We start from the raw sequence: 24,662 nt of genomic DNA on the forward strand, positions 1-24,662 counted from the left end.
TTGTCTTGGTGAATTCACCAAGATCCTAAAAAACTGTTAAGGTCTCACGACAAAAGCAGTGGCCTCTGTTGTCATAAAGGCATTTTAGAGATTAGATCATAATACTTTAAAAGTTGTGTTGGTTATACATTTGTACAAAAAATGCATCATTCCATGGAGGAAAAATAGCACACTTTGTGTTATGAAGCATCACAGAATTGTTTAGTTTGAAAGGAACCTCTGGAGGTCTAGTGCAGCCTCCTGCTCAAGGAGGTTTCTGTTGTTTTAGAAATGGATAATAAGGGAAAAATGCAATAAGGGAATTACTCTATTCACTTTTCCTGCTTAAATTGTGTGTTCACATCTATTGCTCTTTCTAGTCCATTGTGTGTCTTATGGGTGTTTTTGCAGGCAGTAAGGAATGTTTAAGGTGGAATAAGATGGAGTAGGAATGACACCTGTGCAGAGGTGGGCTGTGGTTGTTGAATTGTTTGTTGAGCTATGCTCTCAGCCAGCATTTTGGTCTCCTTATGGAATTCACTGATTTGTAGATTCCTACTTGAAAACTCCTTTTGCAAACAAACCATAGTGATGTGCAAACCTACTTTTCAGTACTTTCCAGTAAAGCTTTAATGCAAATGAATTGTAATGCATACCTTCACCTTTGTGATTCCTTTTTGTTGAGGGCAGTAGTGGCTGTGTTAGGATTCAGCAAGTGAATAGCTGGTTAGTGCTGTTTTGTAGAATCATGGAATGGTTTATGTTGGAAGGACCTAAATGGATGGGAACACCTCTACCCTGGGCAGGGATATCTTCTAGACTGGGTTGCTCAGAGTTCCATCCAGCCTGGCTCAAACGGTTCCAGGGATGGGGCATCCACGGTTTCTCTGAGCAACTTGTGCCAGTGAATTACATTTATAATGTGATTATAATTCTTGCTTCAAGCTTGCATGTGCTATTAGCCCTTATATAACACACAAGTGCAGCTTTGTCTGTCTGGTCTGTCCCACTGAGTCCATGCTCCCAAATGCCCTGAGCAATTTCACATGCAAATCTTGTATCCTGTGCAGATTGTTTGAGCTACACTGTGTGAGATGGATATCATGATACAATTAATCTCTTGGTAGACATATGTGTTATATCTCAAAATCAGTCTGGTCCTGTAAGATTTGGAGAATAAGAGGTAATTTAATGCATCACAGATGAAGCAGCTGCATATGGAGAAGAGTTATGTCATTGTTTCTGTGAAGGGTAAGGTAGGGTGGAGGAAGAGGACGTCTGTCTTCAGACAGATCAGTATTTACCTGTGAAGTGAAAGTTTCTGTCAAGAGTTCATTCAGCCTGTGTGTCCAAATGCAGTTGGGAGGCTCCAGTGCTGTAGCATGTGGTGTGTGAACTAACTCAGCACCACCACGAGTCTGGGAGAAGAGAGAGGAAGCCCCAGGCAGAGATGATTTGTGGGAATGGTGGGATTGAGAAGCAGTCAGTTAAACACAGTACTGCAGACTTTACAATTAAAACACAGTACAATGTTCAGGGCTGAGTGGCTTGTCCACACAATGATCTGAGTGGTGATTTGAATTACCTTTGGAAATCTTGTTGGGAAGCAGAACTGAATGGATACAAAAACCAGAGTGCTTATTGCCTCTTGAAATTTTAACTTGCCCTGATGTTACAATATTTGTTAGGCTTGAAGGTGCACAGGCTTGTGCAAGTTGTAGCCTCCTGCAGAAGGCACAGATTTTGTATCCTGGGCAGCTTTGCAGCATCTGCTCTGGACCTTTCATCCTGGCCCTGCTGCTGTGCCTTGCCCAAGTGAAATAGGTACAAGGATGGAAAGTGAATTGGAGATGTTGGCAGACTGAGCTCCCTTTCTATGTCTGAAACATTTTTCTGGGATTTAAGAGTGAGTGGTATAAAACCAAACACAAAACCTACAGTCCTGCTTCCTTCCCTATAAGTTTCATATGACAAAAATTAAATAATTTGGTGAGGTGTAGTGCTTTTACAGAGATCAGTAGCAGCAAAGTTTCTGAGGAAGGCCTAGGCAAAAGTGCTTCTTTCTTTACAGCTTAACTGAAATTAATCTTTCAAAAATGTATTAAATGTAATGAAGAATATAAAAATGACATACTTTTTAAGGGACTACATTTTTTCTTCATTCTAACTAACCTCTCTTGGAGGTACATCCGAAATTCTTTTTGTTCATTGTAACTCAAACAAGAAGCTTTTTATCTGCCATGTATCACTATTTAGAACTTAAGGATTCATTCTTTTGGTGCTGTATCTTTCTAACCTTTTTTTTTTTCAGATGTGTAAATTTGTAGAAAAGTTGAATGAGATGTTCTTTAGAGTGATTAGTTGATTTTTTATATTAAAAACTTGAAGACATAAGTGTCTTCCTACCTTTCATTAGAGGAGATACTTTAGACACAAGTTTGTCTGCATGTTGAATTTGTCTTTTGTTATCTTTGAAACCTGCCCAAATTTACTAAAGTTTAAACCTTTTGGAAAATTTCCATTGCATTTTCTTAGTAGGTAAATCATCTAAGAATATACTGTCTGCAGCAGGAATGTGCTCCATTGAGCCCTCTAGGATCAGTGCTTTAGGAATTGGAAGGGACTGTGTTTGCAGGTGTTTTTTGTGGCAGTATGTCAGTAATTAAAAAATTTCCCCTGCTGGTATGAAGACAAGATACAGCAGCTGATAGGAACAAGAAAAGCTAAAAGCTATGTAACTTTAATGCTGTAGTGCATTCTGCTAGGCTGCAGCCTTTTGTCTTTTGAGAATTACACATTAAAGTTTTATTTCAATATGTAACTACTTGTATCAGTGTCTTGCCAGCTAAATATTTTTATTGTACTGTATTTTGTTTTTTAAAATTACTGGCTTACAAGTTTTTAGTCAGCTCTTTCTAGAGATGCTGGAAATGATGATGAGAGCTTACTGAAATACAGGTTTTACTGTGTTTCCATTAGGGATAGCTAGCAGTTATCCAGGATAACTGACACTTTAGGGACTACTTTTGAACTGAAAATAACATCAAAGCTTAATAGGACAGAAACAACAGGGCCAGGTTCAGACAGTGCTGTGTAGAATAGCTGATAAAACACAGATAACCTGTAGCTTCTGTCTTCAGCTTCTGAAAAGCCAAGAGTCATACTTTGGCAGTGGAGTAAACCAGATTAATTTTTCCATTCTTGACTGTATGTGTGTAATGCAAATTTCCATTCTGTACTCTTTTAAAACAAGTTCCCACACTTTGTGTTGAGGTACTGTGTGTTTCATAGCTAGACAGGCTCCTGCAGCCTGTCAGAGCTCCATGAGCTCTGCTTGTGGCTCGCAGAAAGCAAACTCGATTTTCATTTCTCCTTCCATTCAACAGGAGCCTCTTTCATGTCTGAAAATTGAAAACGTGTGTTTTTCAGTGTGCTGCATGGATGTGTGTGTGCCCTCTGGCACACCTGTTTCTAATTTTCTGACTTGAAAGCATCTCCCATCAAAAGAAGCAGAAAAACAATTTCTCTCTGACACGCTGCTCGGAGGCCCTGGCTTTGCACAGGACCTTCCTTTCCTTTGCCATCTTGGTTCCATGGGAGGAACATTATAAGATGCAGAGCACACATTGTATGGGATGTTCAGTGTATATTCTGCTGGCTTTTCTCCTCTTGTTGTGGTTATTTCAAGCATTAGAAATCTTCTTGAGAAGTCACTATGCTGAGGAAAAAACTCCCGGTGGTTTAATCCTTAGTTTCTTGCATATGAAACTTAAAGCAAGATCCAATTCTGTAGCAAGTTAAGGTTTGTTTAACCTGTGAATTGAGTATGAGTTACTGCTTGATACACAAAGATTAAAATTTAAAAATTATGGCTCTGATTTCTTACCTTTTTTCAGAATTGTATGCAGTGTAAGATAGTATCTAATATAATAGCTAAAAATTGAAGATGTTAACAACCTTAATTAAAACAAAAATATCATAAATCCCTCCCTTCCCCCTTACAACTTCCATAACAACTTGGTTGTTATGGAAATTGTGCATAGACTAACTAGCAAATTACTACTGCTGAAATAGTAACTCGAGGGAACTACTGATACATTCAGAACAGCTAAATTATAGTAGGATAATAAGGAAGAGAGACTGTGAAAAAAAAAGGTTATGCAAATCTTATAGTAATCAATGAGGAGCATTTGAATAGGTGGTGAAATTGTATTATTCTCAGAAATTGTACATTTCAATATTCACAGAAAAGGGGAGTTCTGTTTCAGTTTTGGTCTACCTGGCACTTTGAAAGAAGCATTGCATTAAAAACTGTATTGTGGCATGATCCAAGATGTATCTCTGAAAATCAGTGTTGGTGTTTCTGTATGATCTTCAAGTGATTTTGGATGTCATCTTCAAGTAATTTTCAGACAGGAGTAGAAGCTTCTGGTTGAAGATAGGTTTTCTGGGATCTTTTAGAGTTTTGTCTGTGTTTGTAGTTTGTTTACAAAATAAAGGTGTTGTGACTATTAAGCTTCATTCTTCTTTCCTTCCCTTGTCATTGGAATCTGTTGCCATATATTCCTGAAGCCTTTAGTAATCTTTCTGTCCCCTTAATCTAGGAGACTAGAAACTTATTTTTTGTAGTATCTTAGAGTGGTTTGGGTTGAGAGGGACCCTAAAGATCATCATGTTTCACCACCCTGCCATGGGCAGGAACACCTTCCACTAGAACAAGTTGCTTGAAGCCCCATCCAGCCTGGCCATGTACAATTCCAGGGATGGAATTGAATGGAAGTTCCATTCAGAACTTCCCTGGGCAGCCAGTTCCAGTGTCTCACCACCCTCATTTCTTCCTAATATCTGATTTAAATATACCCTTCATCATTGTAAAGACATTCCCCCTTGTCCTATTACTAGTTGCTCTTCCAATGCTGTAACCTCATTTTAGAAGGTCACCAAATTTGTCAGGCATGATTTATCAAAATGATCTCTACAAACTGTTTGTTTTCTGTAGAAGCATTTTTCCATTGGCCAGTAGCAATTTTAGAAGAAGGCAGTTAATTGCACTAAGCTCTGCAAACATGAACAAAAACAGTTCCAACAGTAGTATTTTTGCCAGCAGAGAAGTTACAAGTAGGCAACGTGTTTGCAGGATATTACTGTGTTAGGAAAATAATTTGTTTACTTTATGAAACAGTTATTTCAGTGTGAAGCACTAAATTAACCCAGTAAATTTTTCCAGCTAGTCATCTCCATTTGAGTCACTCATGAGTGAAGTCTTAGGGAAGCATTTGTCTGGCATTGCAAAATATTCATTTCTGAAATATAATGAGCTTCAGGTTACTGAAGAAGTCATCATCATAACTGGGAAAAGATAGTAAAAGGATTTAAACTCTGTTTACAGGAAAGTTACTAAAATTAATGTATTTGAGACTTTAATGTAGAATTGAAAAATTCTTAGTGGGTGTCCTTCTTACTTTGGTTGTAGTAATATTCAGTGAAAGAAAGGCCAAATGTATTAACACTTGCAGTTAAATGTAGTACAATGTGAGATAGTTAAGCAAATTAACCAGATTTACATTTTCATCAACTTGTGTGCATGATTTGGAAATGTGTTTAAGTAGCTTTCACTGGAGTTGCTGTCTTGAGTCATGTTAATATAACATTTTGGAAGTTGGCTAATGCTGGCAGTTAGACTGAAGTTAGACTAAAGTATAAATTTGAACCCACAACTTTATATTGTGAGTTATAAATCAGTTTGGATTGCTGTAGTAATGTTACATTCGTCCTAGTATTATCTACAGTGTGTCCCCAGTTAGAGGCTATAGAAATGTAGAGATCTGCTAAACCTCCAAGAAGTTTGGTTCTGACCTGAGATAATAGAAAGTGTAATTCTTTCCCTCAGACTGTATCTGGTTAAAGTATGTGAAACACTGCTTAGTTGGTTTTTTTTTCCTTCTTCAAAATAGATGTTCCTACATCAAAAACTACACTAACAAATTTTTCTTTTCCAAATGGGGGGATTGTTTTCTTTAGTTATTTGTCCCTGCAGACTGCCAGCAAAGTGATGTGTTGAAAGATTTTTATATACACTGCCAGCAGCAGTCTGTAAGTTTGCTGTCTTATAGGTTGACATAAATATGACAAAAAGAAATGACTTTGTCTGTGGGGATGTAGAGATGTGTGATGTGTTAGTTGAATTGCAAAGCTGCTTTTCTTGTGGTTGATCCTGGATCACATCTGTGGGCTGCAGCTGTTCTTAACCCATATTAAGTTTTCTCTCTCTGAATTTTTCTTGGAGCAGACTTGATGTTATGGGAACTCTTTAATAAAGTCATTCTCTTGGGGAGGGGGGGAAATAACATTATATGTCATGCTAAAAAATGGACCTTGTTTTTTTGATGACACTTTGGGAAATACTTGAAAATTGTGAAGTAGTAACATCTGGTTTTATTACTTGATGCAATGGAGATGCATAGGCTCACTCTGATTTGTCTCATTTGTTTGATTCCTATTCTAAGTCCCTTGCTTCTTATTCACAGAGTTATATTTAAAGGTATTACATGTTATATTTTAAGGGCACTAATAGTTTTTGCCTGCATGTGCCTGTTTAGTTTTGTTCTTTACAGCAAAACTTCACAATGATTAAGGTTTCTCAGTTTAAAAAAAAGCCATGTCCATGTCGTGATCTATGGGTAAAATGCATCTTGTGGGGTTTCTCGTTCATAAACAGTGGATAAGTCACAGTTCTGTTGTGGACAGAAGCTTCTGAGTGTGGGTGTAGTGATGCAAATGAATGGACAGACCCTCCTGTGAGCAGCTGCTGAGGTTGCTCTGTTGCCTGAGCCTCTTGAAAATTATCTCCTAACCAGGACACTTCTTTCATTAACTTGAGAGCTGACAGTCTCAATGAAAACACTTTTCCCTTGTGCTCTCAAGAACAACTTTCCTTGACTGTTTAATTGTTGTTATATTTTGGCTCTTTCATTTTCCTCTAAATTATTAACTGGTTTTTACTCAATCTGTTTGCTATACAAAGAAATTTTTTTTGTCTTTCTGTTGTGCCAGTTGTATGTAGATTCAATGCCAAAGTGCCCCACTTCAAACAACTCAGTTTAGCTGAATTGTATTAATCAGGAGACACTGCCCATTAGCAGGGACACAGAACTGAAGACCAAGGTATTTTTTTGATGACTGAACATATCAGGATTTTGGGACATGTGTACACAGTTTTTTGGCAATCTGGTCTCTGGGCTGATTCTTTGACATCTGATGCATCCATAGTGCTCCAGAGGGTGGGTTTTTTTGTTGGGGGTTAAATCTTGAAAATGAGAGGGGTAATTTTTTTTCCATCGGTATTAGCAGTCTTTGAAGAGCAGTGGAAACTCACTGTGCATTGAAGGGGAAGGGTATAATTGTGTGACAAGTAGCCAGAGAGGGAGATTCTTTGAGTAAGTTGCCATGTGAATTAGGTTTCAAAATGGTGAGAAGAGCTGGAAACCAGTCTGTGAGTAGCTGCAATACACTGTGCCAGACCTGCCAACGTGTTTGTGTCACGTTGTACCCAAACCAGTCAGTGCTCTAAACTCAGCATATGCACAGCAATGAGGGACTCAGCAGGATGCCCAGGAGCCACTTTGGGTTGGGTTTAACTATTAAAGTTTTCTTTATGCCACATCTAGGCTGGCTTCAGCCAGTGTCTCTCTTCTGGGCTTGTTAGTGCTTCCAGTGAAGTGTGAGTTACCCATGGAGACTGAGCTGCCTTTGTCTAAAGCCAGCCTAGGCCTGATGTCTTCTTACCAGCTCCAGCTCCCTGCCACTTGGAAGCAACTAGATTGTTTCCAGCCATAAATTTGTTTCTGGAGGCTGTGTAGTTATATTTATGTAGTACTGTACCCGAGTTAATAAGTCCAACTCTAATATAGCAGGTTTTGTTTTTTTTTTATGGTTCCAGTGCTTGCATCATCTTGTTGTATTTAATGAGCAGTATGCTAGAAATGTTTATGTATAATTGTGAATGGACTGTACATGGTTTCTCTCTGTGTATTCTGGTGTCTAATGTAGTTTTAGGCCCTGATAAGCTACAGATCAGATCAGTACTCACTTCCCCTTAAATACCCAGTGAGTTTCCCCTGTTCTCCAAAGAAAGCTAATACAATTAATAGATTATAATTATTTAGATAATTCAAGATCATTGTTACATTACAACTCTCTATTAGTTATATTTTTTTTCTTTCCTAACTGGATAGCACAGTTCACCTGGCTCTTGGTTAAACTTCTAGCTGCTTTGTCTGCTTCTCTGTCATTGAGATAAAATTCAAAAAACAGGAGGCATAAGTAGTGTAATGACCTTGGTCTGTATGGAAGAGTTATCAGCAGTGAGTTTTCCTTCCCAGCAAACTCCAGTTGGTCCAGCAAACATGCATGGTGCCATTTGGCTGCAGCTGTATGTCCCAAAGCACAGTACAGGAAGGGAGAAGGGTGTAGGAGAAAAAATAGCAGGTGTGAAAAGTGTTCCTACAGAACAAGAGTAGCAGCAACGACCTGCTTGTCTTCACCAAAAATAGGTTTCAGGGGTAAGTACAGAAAGCACTGAGGCAATAAGTGGTTGTTTGCAGAAGCTTCTTAGTTTTCTTAAGGACAAACCTTTAAAAATTACAGGAATTTGTGTTAGGAGTCCAATGACCAGCCACTTTGGCAAAAAAGCATGGGTGAATTCATGTATTCCATTGCTGCAAAAAGGCTGAATCAGATGGACTCAGTAGAAGGTTCTGTCATGCAAAAGGAGTTACTGTGTCACTGAAGTGGTTCTCAGTTTGCAGAGTTGCATGCAAGGATCTTTCCCAGGAGAATGATCAGTAAGAGGATTCTGTCAGGATAGAGATGCCAAGCCAGAGACAGTGTCTCTGTCTCTTCTTTCTGCATTTAACTTTGGTTTATAACTTTGTGCAGTTGAAATTTCAGAAAAGTTGTGAAAAAAACACAGACTTAGTTGAATTTTTGAGTGACTGTATGTCAACCTTTTTTAAAAATAAAAATATGTGCCATAAACTTGTCATATGCATCACTATGACACAACTAATGATTTTGTATCATCACAACTGAATTAATGTGATGTAAATTAATGACAGGGTTTCTTCATAGTGATATCTGTAGTTTGACTATTCCAAATCTTAATATTTCTTTAGGTTGTGGAGAGCACCTTGTCCGAACCATACTGGCCAGAGAATGTTCATGTGCTTTGCAAACAGAGGATGCCCACCAAGCTCTCCTAGAGACTATGCAAAACAAGTTTATTGGTGAGTATATGGCCCTAATTGTCACCCAACATTGTTGAACATGCAAGTAACTCTATTAAATAAAAATACTTATTCTTGCAATCTTTGTTGAAGCCTTGTGTTGCAGTTTGCTTCAGATTTAGTGTTGTGTTACATCTGAAAAATGTTAAACTACAGAAGAATATATTAGGAAATTTAAAGGAAAACCCTTGGAAATACCTCAATTGTTATGTGAGTCATGGAATACCCGGAGAGGTTTGAAGAAAGAATTTCCTGTCTGAATCATGGGCTGTGGTGTACAATTGCATATTTTAGAATTGATGGGTTAGGAGGACTAATAAAAATTATTCATCATGTTAACCCTTTTAAAAAAAGTGGACCTCAAAACCATTTTATGTTCTAATTAAATGCTTTGGACAGACAGATTCTGATTTGTTATTTGCACCATAAAATTAATCTCTTGAAAAAGTGACATAGGCTTTGTTAAGAAAACAGGTTTTTTTTTATTTAAGAGAATTGTGCAATATGTCTTCAATTTTTAGTAAATACAGATCTTGTTTTCTTTCCACGAGTTGTAAGCAAAACATGAATGTAAATTTTTAAAATAACCATAAAGTCTTGCCCTTCTGAAAATTCCAGTGAAGCTTGTGGTGTATATGTTGACTTGTAGTGTTTTCAGACCCCTTAAAAATTTTCAAGCTTTAGAATCCAGAGACAATTTTCATCTTTAGAATTTCTTATGGAGAACAGAATACTTGTAAACTGTGTTGCCAAAGCTCATTTTGTGATACTTTAATTAGGAACTGAAAAAGGGTCATGGACTCACCTTTTGGGGTCCCGGGGACTGATGCCCTTGGTTTTGGCAAGCAATGCATCACACCTTCTTATGGTGTTGAATCCATGTTGGATTCTGGTTCTGACATTTGACTGTTTGAGGGGAAGTCACCTTTGCACTGGAAGACTGCACTTGATTATCTGCTGCTCATTTCTAGGTGTTGTAAGAGTGCAGAGCACTCTGTGTTCCCCAAAAAGATTCTAATCCAAGCAGCAAAAGTTTAGTTTTTTTAATATTTAATCACTCATTCTAGTGCATAGTGGCACAACATTAGGAATTTGTGTACCCAAAAGAAGTGTTTAGGAAATATGCTTGTGGTAGCTTTGCCAATTTGTAACCTGCTTTGCAGATGTTGATGGAAGTGGCCTGACTTTAGGAAAGTCAGGTCTTTAGTCCATGCTCTCAAAATTCATTTGCTGTTTGTTGTAAGAGTACTAAAAGCAAGCCCAAATTGTATGTGGCCTTTTGCAATTTGATATTAATGCATGTGCACACACAAGATGGAAAGCTACTAATGTAATCAGTATCAGCTACTGGGCTGATAAAAGCCAAAAATTTATAGCTAAAGGTGTCTTCTTTCAGTTGCTTTCAGTTTTCTGGGTTTTTGTTCTGTTTGGTAATGGTTAGCAAAAAACACAATTCTCATTTTGCTGTTTAATGCAAACATATTTTGCCACCACTTTGCATAACAGATGTTTTCATTTGAATGTTAACTGGCTCCTATGTGATATATATATTGTGTTCTTTAGTGGAAATGTGAAAAATGTTTCTGTTGGAGATAAGAGTCTATTAAATGTTGCTGCAGTTTTTGTTAAACCAGAACTATCAATTGCAGGGAAAGAGGAGCTGTAAAGACAGAGGCACCAGGATATCAGTGTGATGTGTTACTGCCTTGGGAGAACACTAAACCAGCTAAACAGCAGAAAATGAAAAGACTGAGAGACAGGATGAAATTAATGCTCTTCATGAAAGGAAAATTTGAAAAAACTAATTTATATAACATATATATGAATGCTTTGTAATTCCTTTCTGAAGTTTTAATTCAGGACAGGTCTTGTATTTTCAGAAACTTACCACTGCAGGCTTCTGCTGGCTGACAGCAGAAATGTGTAATATCTGCTGATTTATACTCTGAGCAGTGCTGATGTGGGGAAAAAAGACACAGCCACCTTTGTTTTTTGTGTAGGTGAAATGCTTGGATTAGAAAACATAAAATCTTAATTTGTCCTGAGCTGTCCTGGGAATGAAGACTAATCGAGGAAAACATCAAAATCCAGATACATCTTGCTGGTTAGAAGTGTCACAGCATTGAGTTTGCAGCTGATAGTGAAATTTTGGAGATCTTGGCAATTCTGCAGATGAAATGAAAAGATGCATGCAGCAAATAGAGTGTGACAGCTAAAAAATGGCATTACACTTAAAAGAGTAGGTTTATACTAAATAGGGTTTTTTGCTGTGACTTCTCATAGATGATGTGCTAGTTGATAGCACAGGATGTGTGGCATGGTGCAGGGTTTCTTACTGTGGAACAGCAGGATAAAATGGGATAATAGACTCCTTGGTGATGGCATGGATGCTCCCCTTGCCTTCCTTAGAGGCCTGCTTTTTGGTCTAGTCAAATTGTCACTAGAATTATAATGGACCAAGGCGTTGGAAAAATCCCCAGCCTTTAGCAATGTTTCATCAGAAGTCAGAATGTATGTTACTGGTGTCAGAGCAATGAACAGCTGATTTTGGCAGTTGCCATCAGATGGTGCTTCCTGTTTACAGGACTCTCCGAGTTTCTGCAGAGCCCTGGGAATCCTTCCAGCTAGGGAATGCCTGGCTTAGACAGTGAGTGCTGTTTAAACAGCAGGTACTCATGTCAGATGTGCTTCTCTCATCCTTTCTCAGAGCCAGCTTACTGTGGAGAATGCACAACTGATGGTTGAATCAGAGGTGAGAGAAATTAAATTTAGACTTTTTGTAAATGGAACGGCCTCCATATCTTTAGTCAAAGAGCACGAAGGGCTTGGTTCACAGTTAAAGAATGGTGTTCTGTAAACACAGATACCTTCCAAACAGAAGAACAGAGGATTTTGTTACTCATCATTCCTTTCAAATGCAGCCAAGTTTGTGGAATGTAGACTTAGAGTAAATATTTGTGTCATCTCATTGGCGGGAAATCTGGGCTTTAACAATGGCAGCGTTACCAGTGGTACTTTAAAACTTATGAAGTATTAGAGAATAATGAGCTGAAAGACATAGTTTGAATCTGATATTTGTTTTTTGCTTAGTGGAAATATGTTTCTCTGTTCTTGTATTTTTAAACTGTGCTTCAGTTGAGTGAAGTCTGCAGAAAGATAATAGCAGAAGGATAACGCTGACAGCTTCTCTTCTAGAAATTTAGTGACAAAATCCTCTCTTCTGAGCAGGACTTTAGACAGCTAGGAATTATAGAATATGGATTTCCTGGTTATTAATTATGCTTGCTGGGGAGAAAAAAGCCTTTACTTAAAGTACCTGGTTAAAGGTACTTTAACAAGACTGGGACTGACATTGCACAGTATTATAGTTACTTTATAGTACTTTATAGTTTCCTTTGGTGCTGCATCACTCCAAGCTTTGTAGTATCTGTTGTGGTTTTCTAGCAGAGAAAACAAACTATGGAAGCATTATTACTCTTCTCCATGACAGAGAGGAAAAGGATTCAGAAGAGAATGAAGTGATCCTGAAGTTTCATAAACACAATGTGGCAGTGTTCCACAAGGATTTTAATAGATCCTCCCTATCCTCCTCCATGTCAGAAGCATTGGGATTTTATTGGTCTGTGGTATCCTCAGTTATTTAATTCCTTGAAATCTTCCCTGCTAAATTAAAGTGCAGGTGTTTTCCCTTGAAGCTTCTTTAAAAAATTAATATAGACGTTGTAACTTAATGTATCATGAAATATAAAGATCTCTGACTTGAGACAGCTTGTGCTTAAATATTCACCAAGTAATGGTGCATGAAAATAAAAGCAGGCTTCATTTAGTGTTTATTGTATTCCTCTAATGTTTATTTCAATTGTTACCTTGGAGTTTAGTGGGATACATAGCAGAAGCAGAGTGGCAGCATTACCACCACCACATTCTATACACAAGCTGACAGTCCAGTGGCCAAGGTGATCTATATACAGTTCTGAAATAGTCAGAATTTCACTCTGCACATGGTTTAGAATTGTTTAATTGCCCTCTGTTAAAGCTGGGTGCTGCTGAAGCACTTAATGGCTGCAGCACAGCACAGTCAGTGTTCAAGTTTTAAGCCTTTGAAAGCTGATGTAAACAGTGAAGCTGGTAATGGTTTCTCTGCTATGGAAGAGTATCAGTGTAAAACATCTGATGAGCAGCTGGTTCATCCTTCAGCTGGGTAAGTGTAAATAAAACACTTCATTTACAGCTTAGTGTTGAATCTGTGCTAGAATGGTTCTGTGCAGTAACTACAAATGGGGAAAAAAGGCACAGGATCAGAAGTGGGCAACTCATACCAATCCCATGATCTGGAGGAAACAATGTTCATCACACAAGAGACACAGAAGAAAAAGTGTTTTTTACTTTTTCTGTAACTGTAGCTCCTGCAGAGCAAGGCTGAATGTTGAGGCCTTTATTTGCTTTAACACTTGTGGAATCTCTCAGTTCTCTCTCTGATCAGTGGCTGAACCTGGGTCATGGTGTTGAGCTCTGGCAGAACTTCATGGAATCAATGGGATCAGTGAAGGTGGAGTTGCTGTGAAAACCTGCTTGCTTGTTTTTGAGAGACCACTGCTGCAGATTAATAACATGCAAAATATATAAATAAAAATGTGATAATGCTTTCTGTATGTCACATAGCAATAGCAGAGTAGTTGAGCTTTGAAGGAAAGAAATGTGTTTCATAAAACATTGTTCTGTGACTGGGGAAGGTGAAGATTTGACCAAAACTAATGAAATATGGAGTTTGTTTGGTTTTGTCCTACCCTTCTCTGGTGTGGCCAGTCAGTGCTAACATTATTAATGCTGCAGTTGGAGTTTTACTTTGGATTTTTCATGCCACATTCCTCAGTGGTATGCCAGTGTAACTGGGAAAGGAACACTGAGCTTCATGAGACTTAAAATTCTATTCAAAGCTCCAGGTTTTTGTGATTTTTGTCATTAGCAAGCTATTAGATCAAAGATTTATCCAGCAATTCTATTTTATTACAGTGGAAAACAGTATTTTTGGCTAGCAGGCATATTTTGGTTTTATTATAACTAAATTTTGCATTTGTACAGGAAAATCTGTCTTTCTGAAGAGTACAGAGAGAGCAAAAATGATGTAGGAAGTGGGAGCCAGATCACTTTTTCCTTCTAATGAGAAGCCATTCTGCCTTCTGGCAGTATTTTAGTTCCAATCTTACTCCTTCTCTTGAAATATTAATTAAATTTATATATTAAAAAGTTATTACCTATATTGTTATTTTCTACAAAATCTGCTCTGCTATTTCTTTTTCTCAATGGGTTGACTGTAACAAAATGAGTTTTAGAACTAAATTAATGAAGTATGTTCCTAACCTTTGAATTCACAGTGTTTTGAGAAGGCTGAAATTAATTCCTGTGTACAGTACACGGATTCTCTTTAGAAATAAACTGTAATACTGCTTTTGTACCATTATTTTTTACAGATTTAGTGGTGGATGCATAGCATTTAGCTGTCTGAAATTTTGCTTACCATAGACCTACTCATTTGCACTCTCTGGTCTGTTAAAATATACTCTTCAGCATAATTGTAATCATTGTCAGTAGGTCTTCATATCTAGAAAGATCCTTGTTTAAAAAAGGTATTGTATTTGAATCCTTCTCTTAAAATTTTTGAAAAATTGCTTTAATTGGAAAATAAGTAGCTTTTAAGCAATATGCTGTTCAGCATGTAGTTAATTTGGATTAAGGTTTGATTTTTAAGAGCAAAGAAACAGCCTAAATTTACTGTAACACAATACTGTAATATTATTATTGTAGGCAACTGGTTTTTACTGCCACTTCTTAGAAGTTGATTCCCCACAACTTAGGCAGTGAACTGGAGCAATACACTGTATTATTGCTGATTTTGCACTGAGATGATTTAGCTGAAGTTGCTGCTGAAGGCATTTGGGCTGGGTGAGGGTGTAGTCACACAATGTGCTTCTGATGTCTCTGGGAATGGCAGCCTTTGGGGGAGCAGGGTGGCCCTGGGAATTGGCGTGGGTGGGAAGATCCTGAACCTTTGTGTCTTCATTTGCTGCTTGTGTTTGGAGATGAAAACAAGGGGGATGTTCTTTTTTTAGGCTTCCTACCAGTCCAGAATAATGTTTATTCTGCAGGTGATGATGACATGGTGTAGAAGATCCAAAGGGCAAGCAAGGCTGTTTTTGTCTGTAGGAAAGATAATGTCTGCCATCATCATTGCTTTGTTTCCATAACACAATCTTTTAAGACATTTGGTTCATTTCTCCATTCAAATTACCTGCTGCAAGTCCCTTTTAAGTCATTTTATTCATCTGTCTCACACCAGTAGTACTGTTACAAAGTTAGTGTGACCTGGTTTCATGTGACATAACCAACATTTCTTCCTAGTGCAGGGGTCCATCCTGTGTCATTCTTGAAGAAGCCAGTGTCTTGCCCATCCATTGTGTTTTATGGGTGCTGAAGTTCAGACTTTTATCACACTTTATCAGGTGCAGTGTTATTAAGTTAATCCTCTTCTGGAGTTTTCCAGTTGCAGTAGGGTGGCAGTGTACTTCAGCAAAGACTGAATTAACACAGTTTTCCAACTTCTGAGTGGTCTTCAAAGCCTTTGAGATTTGTGGACTGTAATAAAGCTTCCATGGTGTATAATCATTGAAGGAAGTAATTTGTTCAGAAAACAATTGTGTGCATACTTAGGGCGATATAATGGACACCATGTTTAATGTCAATAAATAAATGCTATTTATGCTGACAAAACTGGGGCTCTCGGTTGTTCATGTAGAGGTTGAGCATCTTTTTGGATGAAGTTGCAAGCTGAAGTCTTATGTGCTTGAAGCTCAAGTTTTAAATTACTTATTTATACCTCTTTCAAAAGAAGTTTTGAAACAAAATGCTTTAAGTGATTGTTTATTTTTTTATTCCTTGTTTCACTGAAGATGAATATTTCATTCTTGTGAAGAAATCCCTGTAAAAATGGAAGAATTTTGCTGAAAATGCAGTGTTACTGCAGAGTCTCTACATGGAAAAAATATACTGCAAAGCCTTGTAAGATTTCAAAAGATCATGTACAAGTTACTCAGATTACTGAAAATTTGATCAGTCATGATGGCATAATTGATGAAAATACTGGGAAGATGAAGAAATATGTAATTAGCTTATTTACAGACTTCCCTTTCATCTATTTTTTTCAGAATGTGGAAGAAACAAAATCCCTAAAAAAAAAAGTAATTAAACTAATGGAAGTATTTCTAGAACAAGACTTCAGTGGCACCAACTCTATAAACTATAATCAGTAGTTGCTGTCTGGTATTATGAGCATTCATACAGTCCCAGTGTTTTACTGTGTCCTTAAATATACTGTCTGCTATGAATACTGTTTGCTGGCTGGGTTCTGATGAAGTACAACATTCTAATTAAAGAGATAATTAACTTTTTTCACTAGAACCTTGGAAGAATCCCTTGAAAGGGAAGGAGAAGCTGCTTATTGAAAAATAAACCAGAACTTTTTCTGTCTCTTTGCAATGGCTTTTTGCCACAGCATGGCCTGGAGCCTAAATAATTTGTGCAGTTTACTGTAAGATTAGGTCTGCAGACCGAGTTCAGGTAGAGGCATTGTCTTTGAAGTGCTTGATTTTGACTTGGGTGGTAAAACTCTTCCCAACTTTCCAAGCCTTGTGTTTCTATTTTAGCCAAACGTATTTTCCTGTTTTGTTATCTCTTACCTGGGCTGGATTCTTGTTTCACAGGTATTTGGTGGCAGTCAGTGAGGTGTAACTGTAACTAGCAATAGTTCCATTACAAAGCAAGTGGCACTTTAAAGATAATATCTGTTTGTATTAGATCAAGTAAGATATTACTGTTTATTAAGCATACTGCATTTATTATTTTCCTGCAACGTGGGCTTCTGTTGCAGTGACCACCTTGTATCACTTTTGAAGGCAGCTGCTTTAATGTTTAGATAAAACATGATAAAGCTTTTCGTTTTCCTTATGGTAAAGCTTGAAGTTGGATTTTATTGGGCTGTTTTGTTGTTATTTGCATTAAAGGAGTAATTTTAATCATACAAATAGCTGTGGGTAAGTTAAAGAAATCTGATGAATAGATCTGCTCTGAAGTTCTTGTGGCTGGTAAATTACAGTGCCTGTACACTAATTTATTTAGAAGAAAGAATTGAAATTAATTGCATTAAATGGCTGCTGCAATTGTGTGTTCAGTTTTAAATGACAGTATAATGGAGATGTGTAACTAGGATGTCTATTGGCCTAAGTGCAAGAACTTGATTAATTTTGTGGCTCAAGACATTTTAAGTGGTATGTAAATTATACCATTGTTTCCACATTTAAAGCTATAGGAATCTTATTTCAAACTGCAAATCAGAGAAAGAATACTTAGGCTTGGTTCTGCTAACTTTAAAGCTTTTCCAGCTTCTGATACTTTTGTATCCTATGTCTTAAATTAACAATAGAGGAGACACTGTAAAAGGATGTGCTTAGGCTTTTCTGCTAGTATTCATCAAACAGCAAGGCAGACAGTATAGCAGTTGGATGAAGTCTTTGTACAAAGGAATTTAAATTGGCAAAAATGAATAAACTGTAAAAATTATCTAAATTTGCTTGATTTTTTAAGATATGTCTTTATAGAACAGAAAGAACCAAATATTGAGTCACATTTTTTTTCAACCTGACACTTCATTTTTCATTATTATATTTTCCTTGATCCATGAACAAATTGGTTTGCACTCACAAATGTGATTTTTAATATCTTTGTTTCGTTCCATGTAGCTCTTCTTTTTTTTTTTTTTTTTTTTTTAATTAGGGTGTATTAGTAGAGTAATGTTCTAGAAAATTATTCTTTTGAAACTTTAGGAAAAAGGGAACTGATGCTTTTGTGAAAGCACTGTCTGATCTGTCAGTCCTTCCAACCCTTAGAGACGAGATTAAAGGGAAAGGCAGAAAGTAAAATTTAAAGAAAAATACCCATAAACTATTCCTAGTGCAAGTAATTCTTCCCAACAATTTTGCCAGGTTCACCTTTTCTAGCCAATGAAGATGGTGTTCTTGGAGGTGTGATAGTTCTCCGCTCCTGCAGGTGTTCAGCAGAGCCTGAATCCTCACAGGAAAAGCCAACTTTACTAGGTAAGGAATTCTAACTCATTTTTGATTCAGCTGGGTGTTAAATCAAAGTGAAGGGTGAAATAAAATCCCAGAGAAAATATAAAGGAATTGACATTGAAATAATAAAAATCTAGGAAGTGAAATGGGGAACAAACAAGGCCAATATTCTTAGAACTCCAGAAAAGAGCATTCTTTCTGACTCACTGTTTCTAAGCAGAATTGTCATTCAGAGGGTTGTGTGGGATCCTTCTAAATCTATGGCATGGATATGATAGCTGCTTGTGGCAAGGTAGGATGTGTTCCTCATAGGAAAGATTGCCTTTAGAGCTGGGGATAATGCATGTGGCCATTGACTGCTGCTCAGTAGCTTGTTTGTGAAAAATGCTTTCTAAAAAGTTCTTTATTCCTCTTTTTTGCTGAAGAAAATGTGAGAATTTGGAGGATACACTTAAAATTTGTAAGGAAAGTTGGTAATGGTTGTGTATTCTTTATAATGATGAGGAAAATCAGGTTAGCTAAGTCCCAGTTACTATTGGTATTTTCACCAAACTTGAGTTTCTGCTGCCTTCACCAGTAGCTGGCTGGTTCCAAAAGGGCTTTACATCCCTTCATCCCTGTTTGTGTCCTGGAAACACAATCCCCATCTTGCTGCTTTACAGCAGAAAAGTGTTTTATGGAAACCTGTCACATGGCTTGTGTGGGAGAAACAGATGGGAACTGAAGGTTGGAGGCTCTGAGCAGAAGAGGGTGGAAATACAACCCTGAGACAGTAAAGCCACTTACGGGGAGGAATTTGGGATTGGGGGCATATGAATTACTTCAGGATGACACTGGTGCCATCTCCTTTCCTGTGATGCTCCTCAAATGTGGAGCTATGTGCTTATTTATTGGGTCACACTGACCTGTCTAATATAGATTGGGGTTATGTTACCAGAATTAAAGTGTTTTTCCTTTGTGTAATGCTCTGCTTTATTATTGTTTACCCAATTGTGACATTATCTAGTGCAACAGCATCCTGCAACATAAATTCTGCCTTAAAAAAAGAGTTAAGAATATGAAAATGCAAGTCTGAATAAGTAAGAACAAACAAGATCAATTTAAACTTCAATTCATGAGACTTGGAAGTGAGAGAATTTTTTCTATTCATTTAATGCTTGTCATTCATGTAAGAGAACATATTCTGTTAATGAAGATTTGATATTTTTTCCTCAAAAATTAATTTATAAAATCCCCTTATATCATACATTGTAAGTGAAGAGTATTTCTCCATTGATTTTTGGTTTTCTTTTACTGAAATAACACTGAGATTAACTGTAACACTGTACATTTTCTGTACCATGGAAATTTCCTGCCTGATAATGAATGCAGAGATAATACATAATTACACATAGCTAGTATTTGTGTTGTTTGGACTGAAAAGCAGTAGGTTTACACTGAAAAACTTTGTGTATAGAATAGGGAACTCCCATGTCTTTGTTACAGAGATCATATTCTTTCTTTTTAATATTGAAACAAATGGCAAGGAAGTGACTTATGAAATGGTTGAAAATATACTTATCTGTATAATTAATTTAGAATTTTCATTATAGTTCACTATTCCTGATGGCTAACAATAACCAAGGTTTGTGCTTGTACAGGCTATGTTTGGTAGTTATCCAAGGCAAAGGTATAATATTTTGAGGGTATTTGGCCTGAACTTCTCAAAATTGAAAGATGGGATTAAATTTGTTTTAAAAAAAAAAAGTTTTCACTGACAGTGGAGCCTTTGGGTGCCATGGAGAGATGGGCTCCATGGAATACACTGATTGTGCTGGATGTGTTTCACTTTTCACTGTCTGAAAGCTTTTGTTTCGCATTTGGTGGTATCAGTCATGAATATATTAAAAAGCACACACCTTGATGATGTTCATTTTTCTTTTATGATGATATCTGCAAGTCAGAATCTTCAAGTCTTGCTGGGATCATCTAACCTTTGATCTCCTCCTCTGGTTTAATTGCTATGCAAGGAGAAGTGGTTCAAAGGATTTGTGTGTGCTCAACAGGCTGTGTGTGACCTTCCTCAGCCATGTTACAGGAATATAAAACCATCTAGTGATGCTTTTTTTGCAGTATGTGAAAGTCACTCTCAAAACAAATATGTGAAAATGTCTGTCCATGGCATCTTGTGTAATTCATGTAAGACACCTCCCATAATCCAGAGGAAGAATTTGTGCTTCACTGCATTTTTTTAAAACTTTTAACAGAATTTTATGAAATGCCTTGAACTCTGATCAGCTTTTTTTCTTTTTCCCCCTTCCAAATTATGAACTTTATGAACACAAAGAAAGAGATACGACCATGGCAGAGAGCAGGAAGAAAATAGTGTGGCAATTTATAAAGCTCCACTGACAGAGAGCTGAACATGTGAATAATGTGCTCTTTGTCTCAATTTTGTGTTGCAGCTGAGTAGGAGTGTGTACATAAAGATGCCTGCATATGTATCAGGCAATTAAAGATTGCAGGCTGTTAAACATTTGATAAATCAGGACACTTTCAGCCTTCAGGACAGCACCTTACTGGATTAACAGGCATTAACAGTACATGTGAGCAGTGATTAGTTTTCTTAATCATTATCACTGCAAGCATTACAGTTAACACTGATACCCTAAATTAGCTGTGAGTGCAGTACCAGAGACATGATGTTGTATACCTGGTGCTGGAACTCCAGGCAGTCAGACCTGAGGGTGCTTTGATAGGAGTTTCTTCATTTTTCTTCCCTTTCTTAACTTTGCTGCTCCTTCCACACTCCACAAAGGAAAAGGGGGTGTTTGTATCTGCTGCTGTAATTCAGCATACTTTTGCATCCAGGACTTCCTCTAATTTTGCTAGAAATCTTTCTTTCTTATTGTGCATGTTACTCTGATTTCATCAGACACCTCTCCTCCTTTTTCTGCAGGATAATTTTGCTTTTACCAGATGTCTTTTCTGCCTGCTCTATATCTTCAATTCCCATATTGCAGACTTGACTATTTCTGCATGTTTGCCTGTGTCCTGCTTGGGCAGCTAAGCCACAAATCCCCCTTTACCTGTTGATAGAGGACATCTGGCTTTATGCTGCTGCAGGGTGCTTTTTGTCTGGGTTCAAGGCAGGCAAATTCAAATTGTATCAGCTTTTACTGAACAGGCCAGTGCTTTAGAAGTTGTTCCAGTTTTTAACTGCAGTTGGAGTTGATGTATTTCTCATCTTGGAGGCTCTGTATCATTGAAGTAACATTCTCATTTTGGGTGATAGTTCTGCAGAGTGTGGCTGTGAATACTCAGAAAAATCTGGTTTGCTTCATAGCTGTTTCTTTTGAGATTTTGTTCTTTGTTTTTTGTCCCTGCTATATTTGTTCCTCAAGAGATCAGTCTTGTTAAATTATAGCTTGTGTTTTAAACCAAGTTACCTTTTTGTAACTTCTTGCATTTTCCTTTATAGTGGAATTTCTGTGGAGCCATACGACAGAGAGCATGTGTGTTGGATACATGTCTGCACAGGATGGCAAAGCTAAGGTAAGCCATGAGGAATAGGCTGTAATACAATAGAATGAGTGCAGAAGCTAAGGAGAATTTCAATTAATGATAATGAAATATATAAGAAATTTCTTTCTTTAAGAGAACAGAATAAGTAATGGTGGCATAAATCTGTCAATTGATTAGGCATTTCTAATTTCTTTTTTTTAATTGCAGCAGTTCACAACCCTATACTCATATATGCTCCATGTCAGGGTAAGGTGCCATGAACACATGGCCTCTGCTGACATTAATTGTATTTGAATAACTTTATTCATCTTGTTTCAGTTATGCTGGTACCATATTTTTCTGTGGGCATGACTTCCTTCAGTCAAAGCAATTGCACCATCAAGGAAGATAAAAAACAAACTTCAAACAAGTTCCTAGAATAGCCTCTGTGATAAAAAATTCCAGTATTACCATCTATATTGTCAGTTTATTGGGGCCTTATAATTAATTTTAATGAGAGAAATACTACATTAAAAATTGATTTAACCATGAAAACTGGAAAATTCTGTCACATTATCATCAAGAAGTAGGGATTAATCAAGTGGATGAGCCATCCATTCTTAGGAAAAGAGCATGGAAGGGAAGAAAAGGAAGGCACTGTAGTGTAGCAGCTGGAGCATTTAGAAGAGATGTTTGGAGAGCAGTGATGAGCATGGGAGAAGCTGCAGGCAGAGACAGTCATTCTTTCTGTAGGCATTAATGCAAAGGGGGATGTGACCAAGGTAATACAAGAATATACAAAAGAAGAAAATCAACATCAGATATTTTACATGGCAAAGCTGGTGTAACACACTGTTTAAAGAACTGGAATGGATGAGTTCATCTTCAAGGCATAAATTGTACAGGAAAAAAAAGGCAAGAGTGCTCCAGAAACACAAAAAAGGTAACAAGCAGCTGATAAGGCAAGTTCTGGTAGTGCAGCATTTAGTTCACTTTTGAATAACTTAGGTACAATTCTTTCCAGATAGCTATATATGGAAGAGTGTGTGGTTTTACTTCTCTTTTTAATATTTATTTCAGATTTAGTTGGAAAAAAGTCCAAACTGAAGTTAAAAGCTCGGATTGAACTGAGTGGAACTGAAGCAAATTCAGCTACAGATGTTCTAGTATTTGCCAGTTAGCTTTAAAATTGTTGTCTTGTGTTTGCAGTGAAAGAATAGCTGAGGATAAAGGATGTTAAACGTTTCCAGTGTGCACACCTGCCTGTGACTTACACTATGAAGCTCAAAATATTATTGTTTCTTCCTGGTAGTGTCTAATTAATAAATAGATGCTAAATATGAAATCTGTCTGGTAATGAGTATTAACATGACAGTGCCATGCCCAGAGTTGCTTTCCTACTCACAGTTGCAACATTTGACATCTGGTGTGCATTGTTTTCATACTGCTGGTAAATTTCTCCAGCTGGTAATCCTGATTGTGCTGACAGACACAGCTGCTCTTCTTGGTTCACTTTTAAATTATGTTTTTGACCTTCATGGAAGAGTTAATCCCCCTCCCTTTCTTCCTTCTTTGAGTCTGTGACCACAAATGCTTTCCAGAGAAAAACCACAAACGCTTTTGCTGCTGACTTCTATTGATCAAAAAAAGTCTTCTGTCATAAAAGCTGGAATTCTGTTCTGCTACAACCAGGACTAAGCATAGATGGAAAACTGGGCTTGAAATAGAACACAATGTATTGCAAGTGAAAAAAAAAAATCTGTGTTCTTTAATAGAGTGACTGTTTTGCTACAGTTAATTTTGAGTGCTTGCCATGAAAGAATAATGGGATTAAGAGTTCATAAAAGTATAAAATATCACTTGTTTATGAGAACCATAGCAAAATGATTAGACAGCAGCTTGTAAGGAAACATTTGCTTTCCTGTTTTTCTAGGGTGGTGAAGACCTTCAGGTTTTATTTCTTTCATCAGTCTAGGACCTGAGTTTTGTTCTTAAACTGAGGGGTTGTCACAGTGGCTGATTTTGAACTGGTTCAATTTAATCAACAATTTAATGAGTATGAAACAAAAGCAAGACTTAAAAAGTGAGGAGGTTTTTAAGTATCTGCTGTTATAAACTAGACTAATATTAGAATCATATAAAGGGGTACATACTAAGGAGAAAGGGAGCCTGCTTTACTCTCTTAGTTGGATTTTTTGGGCATGGGAGGTTAATACAGTTCATGATAGAACCTGGCAAATGGAGTTCTGAACCCCAGATGGAAACTGTGGAGGTGTGGGATGCCTTTCTTACAAGGCAAACACAAGGTACATGCAGCTCACCTCCAGACACTGGTGTGCTCAAGACATGGAGACAACCAGTTATCCATCAGCAGCTCCTTAAGAGAGGAGTGGGACAAGTGGGAATCAGAGACCTGAAGTGGTTTGTATACCCTGACCTGCTGGTGCTTCTGGCTTCTGGCAGCTTGAGCTCTCCAAGCACTGATTTAAGTACCCTTGCACCAGGGGTTTGTTTGCTCCCAGTTTTGGCAAGACTGGGTTCTGCAGCTGGCCAGTCAGCTCCAGGTCACACTGGAGATGTCATGCTAGCTCACCAGCACCAAATGGCTGAGCCTGCAAGAGCTGTGCACGAATAGGGGTTTGATTTGAAGCATGCTTTCTGGAAATGTGTCCAGTCCTTTTTTTAATTTTTTTTTTTTTTTTTTTTTGGTCAAACCAGTTGCCTGGAAGAGTCACCATTTCCTGTTGGATTAAAGTGTTTGGTTGAATGTTGCTTAAAAACCCTGCACATAGCC

The 24,662-nt window shown here is 37.5% G+C and overlaps 1 protein-coding gene across 3 annotated transcripts in view; it reads left to right on the forward strand.

The window, feature by feature from the left end:
- The window catches only part of TASP1 (taspase 1), a 76,805-nt gene that overhangs the window by 43,636 nt on the left and 8,507 nt on the right, over positions 1 to 24,662 (forward strand). For all 3 annotated transcript variants that reach the window (XM_079332048.1, XM_079332049.1, XM_079332050.1), the window contains 3 exons: positions 9,153 to 9,263; positions 18,299 to 18,409; positions 21,846 to 21,919. In XM_079332048.1, coding sequence (XP_079188174.1) covers positions 9,153 to 9,263; positions 18,299 to 18,409; positions 21,846 to 21,919 — 296 coding nt within the window. The remainder of the gene's footprint in view (positions 1 to 9,152; positions 9,264 to 18,298; positions 18,410 to 21,845; positions 21,920 to 24,662) is intronic.

This window comes from Erithacus rubecula (assembly GCF_903797595.1).
Source record: "Erithacus rubecula genome assembly, chromosome: 2".
In the NCBI taxonomy this organism is placed as follows: Eukaryota; Metazoa; Chordata; class Aves; order Passeriformes; family Muscicapidae; genus Erithacus; species Erithacus rubecula.